Here is an 8233-nt window from a genome sequence, read left to right as displayed (position 1 = left end):
ATACTTTCAACAGATAAATTGTTATGTAAAAATAGTGATGGAAGGCCAATAATTCTAGCAGATGAAAAATTGTGTGAAAATAATAATGGTAGAAAATTAAAAGGTCAGTATTTCTAATAGGTAAAACTTGCCTGAAAATAATGATAGAGAGCCAATATTTTTAACAGAAACCGAAAATATTTTCACAGCCAAAAGTAAAAGTAGAATTTTTTATTTTAAAATATTTTTTTTAAATGATAAAATAACACATAAAAAAGAGAAGTCATATATTTTTATTTTTTTAATTATAAATTAATTTTTTAAAGCCAATGAGTAATAGTTCAAATGACATAGTCTCCCCATATTCAATTAAGAAATTGTGGGTTCGAGTCTCATATTTTAGTAAAATAATAATAATAATAATAATAATAATTTGGGTAAAGTATATTTTTTGTCTCTGAAGTTTGACAAAAATTTCAAAAATATCCCTAAGTTTTATTTTGTTTCAATTTTGTCCCAAAAGTTTTCGATTTGCATCAAATATACTCCTAACAGCTAATTTTTCAAAAAATTTAAGACCAATTCAACAACAATTTCATAAGAACAATCCTCAACACAAGCAAATCAAGCATATTTTTCATGCATTATTGTTAGATTGGTCTTAATTTTTTTGAAAATTTAGTCGGTAGAAGTATATTTGATGCAAATCGAAAACTTTTGGGACAAAATTAAAACAAAATAAAACTTAGGAGTATTTTTGAAATTTTTTTCAAACTTTAGGACAAAAAGTATACTTTATCCTAATAATTTTTTAAAAATTAAAAACTTTTTTTAAATGATGCGATTATGCGAAACATGTAACTTTTCATAATTCAAAATTCAGAAATCACTGATGAGTACATCCTATGATCCTATGATTCCTATCCAAGTGGAGTGTTTCTTCTTCACTAAAGAAATAACATCCGCTATTTCTTGTTTGTCTCATTGGAGTTTTTCCTTTTTTCTATTTTGGTCAAGCCTCGTTGGAGTGTGTTCTTCGGTTCTTTCTCCCTTAGCTTCTTGGGCTAGCCTTTCATAGTCTAGTAGTGACCGAAAAAAAGTGAGCAGAAGGAGCGGAGGACGGCGACGGCGACCTCCGAAGGAGCGACTGCGCGAGGAAGACCCAGAGAAGATGGAAGTGGAACTACTTATGGCCTCTGGAGTTCTGCACTTCTGCCACTTTGATGTGATGATACTGATGAAAAATTGCAGCACCAACATAACGAAGTTATTGTGAATTTGGATCTGATTTTCCCCTCCTCATACCAAAACGACGTAGCTTAGCCGGTATTCGAAAAACCGACCGGTTTTCGATCTGGTCCAACCGACCAATTTTCGACCGGTTTTCAAGTTCGTCATCGGTTTTCTTGGCATCCGGTTTTTTCAGTAATTCGAATCGATCTCTCTATCGATTTCCGATTCGAACTGGTTTTCAGAACCTTGGTGAAAAGTATTGTTGGCAGCCCCCAGGTTTGAAGGGTCGGATCCATCATATTGAAAACGATAATAATAATTTTGTTATTTTCATCGTTCATTACTTGATACATAGTTTGTCTTCTTAGGTTATCTTGTCTCTCTTCTCTCTTCCCCTCCATTTTTATCTGGATCCACAAGCCAAAGGTATTCACTTCAATATCCATTCCCCTCTCTCTCAATTGTCTCCGTCTTGATTCATAAGCTCCCTTGTTTTTTCTTTGATTTTAATTTTGCTGTCTTAACATATTCATTCATGAAAGATTTAATATTTTACCTGCAAATTTCATGTTTCCCGATCTGGTCCACTGCTATCCATATCCATTTGTTGTTGATCTGGATTGATTTGTTTGCTCGTTTGATAATTGCATGCTATCTATTTGTTAAAATCACGCAACCAAACTCATCTAATTTGTGAATTATGACATTGTCCATCGTCAATACAAGTATAATTGTGTTAATCGTCACTAATTTGCTCATGTATTTATTTGTATAATAAAATATTGTACCTTGTTGGGCATGTTAAGTTGGACTCAGTGAGACACTTCTTTGCTCTGTTGAGGATGATATATGTTGAAAAGTATTTCAAAATAAGTTTTATTGCTATTGAGTTCCTAATTCTGAACAAAATTACTATTATTCTTTTTGCAGCCATGGGAGAAATGAATTGGATTCAGCGCAAGATCTTCCTCTACAATGTTACTTTTGGGCTTTATATGTTGGATTGGTGGGAACGCTGTACTTTCAGTATCCTCTATTGCAATCTCTTCTACATGGCTTTTACCTCATTTACATTTTTTCTTTTTCTTTTTTCAACTGATCTAAAACTCAAATCTTTTCTAGATATTTATGTGGGGGAAGTGTGTGTCTTTTATGCCAAGGAAAGATAAATGAAACCATATTGGAGATATTTTACCATTTTGGATCATTTTAATTTAGATAATTTTTTTTTCTTTCCAAAAGTTATTTCAGAACATTATTCGACAAACAGCACAAAGTTGAGTGCCTTGAATTCATGTGCAATCTTGTCTGTTGTGGTACTGCTTGTATATGTTCCTAAACTTTTCTAGATATTTTGCTGATTGTATTAATGTGGTTCGTGATACGATATATTACTGAGTTCTTCAGGAGGTGAGTGCAATCCATTTCCTCTCTTCTAATATGTGTTTTAATTATTGTAAATTTACCTAGCATTGTGAGATAGTCTTTTATTAAAAATTTAGCAAGTTAGTATCCATTTTTCACATGTCTTTCGCCAAATTCGCAAGTAAATGTGGATTCTTTGTAAAGCAACCCCTGAAGCCCTTTTAATATAAAATTACATTTAAAATGCTCTTCAAAATGATTTTATTGCTGAAGCTATACATAACCTGTTTCTGGTAACAATGCTAGCAGCCTTTTGCTACTTTCTTCAGTACTAGAAAAATTGCTCCTGCTCCACCAGTTTGACCAAATTGTGTAGTTACATTTTAATGGCAGGTATGTGTTCAAGCAGTATATGTAGATGGTGACTTGAGGATTCATATTAGTTGCATTTGGTGTAGCTAACTAGGGAAATATCCTGTAGCAGTTTGATATGAACTGACTTTGGAGTTTCTTCAAGCTGCCAACAGAAATTGCGCATCTCATGCCTGTTGTGCACCGTCGTTAATCTTATATTTTTGACATTTGCTTGCTTAGATTGTATTATGTGGGATGATAATTGCATTACTAAGTTGTAATAATCTTTTTTTGAGAATTTTTACTATTGTGTTTGAACTATTGAAAATTCAAAATGTGAGATCCTCTTTAAAGCCATAAGGTTTCATTGAAGACCCATGTTTAAAATGTATCAAGTGACTGAAGCTAACGAAATTTGTTTTGATCTCGTACGATTTTCTTTCTAAATTGAAGACAGCTTAAAGAGAAAATCAGAAAGAAGTCTACAGAATTTAGTTTGTTTTTTCGTTGTCCCTAACAAATGGATTGCTGCATGCATACAAAGTGTATCATCACTCTGACCGAACTAAGTTCGTTATTTAGTTTATTTGATTGTTGGTTGTTGTTGTTGGTGGTGTTTTCAATTATTATTATAAAAAAGAAAATATCAAAACCATGAAAGCATATACGTTCTCCTCTTTGAGGCAATTTTGTTAGGTTGGAGACTACTTGTGCAGCAAAGTTTACCTTTTAAATTTTAAGCATGCATACAAAAGAAAACTATTTAATTTGAAAATTGAATCTTACGTTTTGAGTGTTTATTAAATAAGAGAAGATTTTAATTGGTAAAATCACTTGGGATTTGGTTCCAAATGCTTTTAACATATAGCAAGATTTTTTTTTTTTATTTAATTAAGCATTCTGAAAAGAGCAATAATTAAGAGTTTTAATTTATCCTTTAAATTATTCTCTTGATGTTTAAATAAATAAAAATTTAAATATATTTTATTCTGAAAATGTGAAAAAGATCATTTTTTTTTAAAAAATATTTAAAAGTTAAAAGGATAATCAGGAGAATAAATTATGACTTTTAATCATTTTTCTTCTAAATATATGACTTAACTCAGAAAAATTCAATTGAAGAGTACATTTGTCTTGCAATTGGTAAACAAGGAACTTGATTCCTATTTAAACTACGTTTGTTATGACATGATTATTTGAAAACTTCTATCACAAAAGCGAGTTAAAAAACAAAAAGGAACATTTGGATGATACTGAATACTTACTGACAGAGAGTAAGTTTGCAACATGGTGTTATACTTTCACCATCACCTTTATTATTACATTAGAAGATGATACACCAGAGACTTTTGTCAGTTATAATATCCATAAATATTGTTAACTGGAATCCAAATTAACCCCAAAAAAATATATATATAAAGAAATAGGACATAAATGGAAGCATGTGCATTGAAGATTGAACAACTAGTAGTTAAATTAAGATTAAAGAACCAGTAATTTGGAGAATCCAACCAGAAATGTCTTGGAAAAACTATTCTCTGCCTAATGAAGCCATTTTGAAAATCAAAAACCCTAAACTAGCATGTCAAATTTTTACAAGTTGGCGGCATATTCAACAATGAGAATCATGATGTGAGACATCAAAAGTGCCACCAAAAGTAAGAGCAGAAAGAAACCTAACTAACACTCCTTATTCACAGCATGAACATCCATCCTAATAGGGCTTCAGAGATTAAAGGGTTAATGCTGCTGAACCAGACACACTGTTGTAGCACTCTGTTAGACTTTCATTAGCTGCAGCAGACATATTCAAAATCTCGGGCGACCGAAATTCCTCGCAATCAGTGGATCCGTTCTTAGTGAAAAAGGCAATAAGAGTGTTCATCATTCTATGGACAGCTAACTCAAATTCTTTCTGGTTCTTGGCTGTACTATTGCTAACAGTTGGACCAAGATTATATACAACTGAGCCAACAGGAGCCCCCTCGGAGTATAATTTACATGCTGTCAATATGTCACGTGCTCGGGTCCGGAAATGACCAGCAACCAGATCCTCAAAATGCTGCAGAGGAATAAAATGCTAAGATGTATAAGCCCATGATTTATGCATGCATGTATGATATCAAAACTATCAAGACAATACTATATTCAAAGAATGAGAAAAAGACATTTGTTCTAGATGCCAAACCTGTGGAGGTTTGCGCATCGTATACATCATTGTCTTCAAGGATAAAATAAATGCATTATCACTGTACTCCTTAGATCTTCTATGCCCATCTCGACTGCCTCCATATGATTCTGGGTATCCAGGCTCATTATAGAAGGGCTTCTCATTCAAAATCAGAGCTTGTATGGAAACCAAAACTTGTAGCATGGTTGATTTTCCTGGAATCCAGTTTTCATCATTATTCCTACCTTGCCAAGTGCCCAAAAGACTAAGGCAGACTGTTCCACATTTATATAAATTTGGATTTATCCTAACGCCACCGGAGTGGTAGTGAACTTTCTGCAGTAAGATAATACAGGTTTACATCACATACAGCAAAAGGAACATTCTATAACACGTGGAATATTTAAGAGATGATACCTACCGGGGGAGAAGCAGGATAGTTATCAGGAAAGAAGCAATCAAAAAAGAAAAGACCATCGTGGTATGGAGTGCCTTGAGGTCCAATGATGGCAGCCCTCAGAAGCTCCATCCTGGATTCACTAACTTTAACAAATACTGTTTCTGCAAAAATATGTTTGTGAAATGCATATGCATACCTTACCATATAGCAAAACATTATTTTTATAGATGCAGGACATAGTGGATTACTTAAAAAAGGAATACCTGGCAAATTCTCCTCCAAAATTTTCCACTCCTCCTGAATTCTTTTGGCCCAGTTCTTGGATCGCTGTAGGGAACATTCAAGAAAGAGCAAGAGCAAACAATCAAAAGCTTGAACATATAGGTTGGTAGATATAACTAACAAACAGTTTTCCAATATCATTACCTGTGCCGCTGAAGTACCCTGCTTATCAAAGAAATGATCAGGAAAAGAATCAACAACATCAAATTGCTTAAATTGCCGATATTTTTGCATCACAATATCATCCTTGGCTTCTGCTTTTCCATGGGAACTTGATCCTTCAGAAGCACCAACTTGCTTGCATTCACTTGAACCAATATCCTTCAACCAAGGCAGTGACGCTTCAACCCCAGTAGGTAAATTGTCAAATTGATCCTGCATACTTGAATAAACATCGTCGTAGTAGTCCTCATCATAATCAACTTCAGAGCCATAATCAGGATCTTCATCCATTTCACCTTCATCAATCATATCCTCATCATCCTCACATGAAATATCATCAGAACCATTGGGATTGTTTGAATTCAGCGATCCTGAGGTGGAACTCTTGCAGAGGTCACCACTACCAGAGGACTCTCCCACATTCATAGAGTTTTCATTGTCACCTACAATGGCATCCTGACAAGAGAAAAAAAAAAAAAACACATGTGAGCTCCTCCATGAGGTAATAAAATCATCATACACATGGTTTCACTTTCACATTCCCAAATAATTATTACAGTTTACACACTATTACATGCATGATGAGCTTACCATACAAATTGTTACACTCTTTAGAGACAATAGTAGTAAGCATTTAAAGTTTAGGGCATTGCAAACTACAATGTTGGAAATTTGGTTCAGTTACAGTTGAGTATTGAAAAGACATAAACTCGTGGGAAAAAAATCCCAGTAATAATTGACCATAAATTTAATTTGCAGTAACATTCAGAAGAGGATCATAAAATGATGAGTCACAATTTGAGACATTTTTTTAAGCCTGCAAAGGCCAAAAGCATCCATGGAAGAGGAAAGGCTCTAAAAGACATTTTTGTCCATAGCAACGTTGACGTGCAAGCCAAGGAGGAAATCACTATTCCAGCAGCCCCAAACAACCCCACAACGTGAAAAATAATCATACTAGAAAAAAAAAATACACACACACACACACACACAAAATCTGTGTACAAAAAAGTGGTGTTCCATTATTTTCTTTTAAGGGGAAAATAGAAAAATACAAACATAATTGTTTGAAAGAACACGTAAAGTTACGAAATTCAGACGATCAAGGATGAAGGTTAAAATCCAAAGGGGTACCCACAAACATTACCAAAAGAAAGGAACAAACTTTACCATAATCCAACGATGAAAAACATGAATGGTTAATATAATAGCAGAGTGAAAGATATGAAACCTACAAGGTAAAAATCGAAAACTTTTTTAAGAAAAGGGAAATATTTTTTTCCTTATTTTATTGTTTTTTTTTTAGGGAAGAAATTGGTGAAAAGAGAAGAGGGGTACCTCTTCGTCCTGCTTGCGTTTCTTGATCGCAGAATTGGGAGCGTTGCTATCAAGATCCATTGGAATGGAATCAAAGGCGTCTCAACCCCACTCACTACTACAGAGATGCTAACAAAACAGCCACGCAAACACACTTTCACTCTCCCAAATAACAACACACAATGTTCCAATCTATTCCTACTTGGTTACTACCTTTATTTTTTTACCCTTTTTTTTTCTTTTAAATATTTATACCAAGAAGTTTCCTTTTGGGTTTGGGTTTTCGGTTTGGGGTTCGCTAAGGGTCAATGGTTATAAATAATATTTCAAAAAAAAAAGATAAAAATACAAAAGATTTTCTAATGATAATTAATAAATATTTTTAGATTACTTATTCGTTAAGTTCATTTTTTAAATTTAAGTCAATTTGTTAAAAAATTAATTTTGATTCATTAGTAATCTAAAATATTATATACAGTCATTCAATTTTATCTATTTTTTAAATGATTATTTACACGATCAATTTAAAAAATAATTATTTTGACTAATGTATCATTATATAATATTAGAATTATTTTTTAAAAAACATAATGGAAAGATCCATTAATTTATTATATTATAGTATATAGATATAATATAATAAATTAATAATTCTCTTGTATAAACTAATGAATTTAATTTTTGTGTAATTAGTCTTAAAAAGTTATATACATAATTATAAAAAAAAAACCATCATCTTAAACAAAAAAAATTTCCCTTTATTTGCTAGAATTATAATGTATCGAAATTAAACATAAAGTTATGGTTTTTTAATTAATAAATTATAAATTATCCTGGGTATAAAATATTTTAAGTTATTAACATACTATTTTATGCAATTTATATGAATAATGTAATTATAATTTGTATATTAAAAATATATGAGAATATGAGATGGTTATATAATTAAATAATTATGTATGTCAAAATTA

At 32.2% G+C, this 8233-nt stretch overlaps 1 protein-coding gene and 1 long non-coding RNA gene across 3 annotated transcripts; one reads left to right on the top strand and one right to left on the bottom strand.

Annotated features, from left to right (window-relative positions):
* Window positions 1-844: 844 nt before the first annotated feature.
* On the top strand, window positions 845-3362 carry LOC112734754 (uncharacterized). 2 transcript variants are annotated; one of them, XR_011878179.1, is made up of 5 exons: window positions 845-1488; window positions 1581-1638; window positions 2143-2238; window positions 2562-2622; window positions 2971-3362. It is a non-coding gene; the product is annotated as an uncharacterized lncRNA (long non-coding RNA). The 2 variants fall into 2 exon arrangements; XR_011878180.1 differs by having other exon boundaries at window positions 895-1497.
* Window positions 3363-4380: 1018 nt separating this feature from the next.
* On the bottom strand, window positions 4381-7598 carry LOC112734753 (putative ubiquitin-conjugating enzyme E2 38). The gene is made up of 6 exons (XM_025784204.3): window positions 7284-7598; window positions 5928-6401; window positions 5765-5828; window positions 5523-5662; window positions 5120-5437; window positions 4381-4993 (listed from the first exon to the last, which is right to left on the bottom strand). The coding sequence occupies exons 1-6, from the start codon at window positions 7341-7343 to the stop codon at window positions 4664-4666; spliced, it is 1386 nt and encodes a 461-aa protein (XP_025639989.1). The 5' UTR covers window positions 7344-7598; the 3' UTR covers window positions 4381-4663.
* Between the last annotated feature and the right edge of the window lie 635 nt (window positions 7599-8233).

The sequence above is a fragment of the Arachis hypogaea genome, chromosome 3, assembly GCF_003086295.3.
Source record: "Arachis hypogaea cultivar Tifrunner chromosome 3, arahy.Tifrunner.gnm2.J5K5, whole genome shotgun sequence".
NCBI lineage: Eukaryota > Viridiplantae > Streptophyta > Magnoliopsida > Fabales > Fabaceae > Arachis > Arachis hypogaea.
The sequence above is the reverse complement of the archived record's forward strand: the minus strand, read 5'-3'. Positions and strand labels throughout refer to the sequence as shown.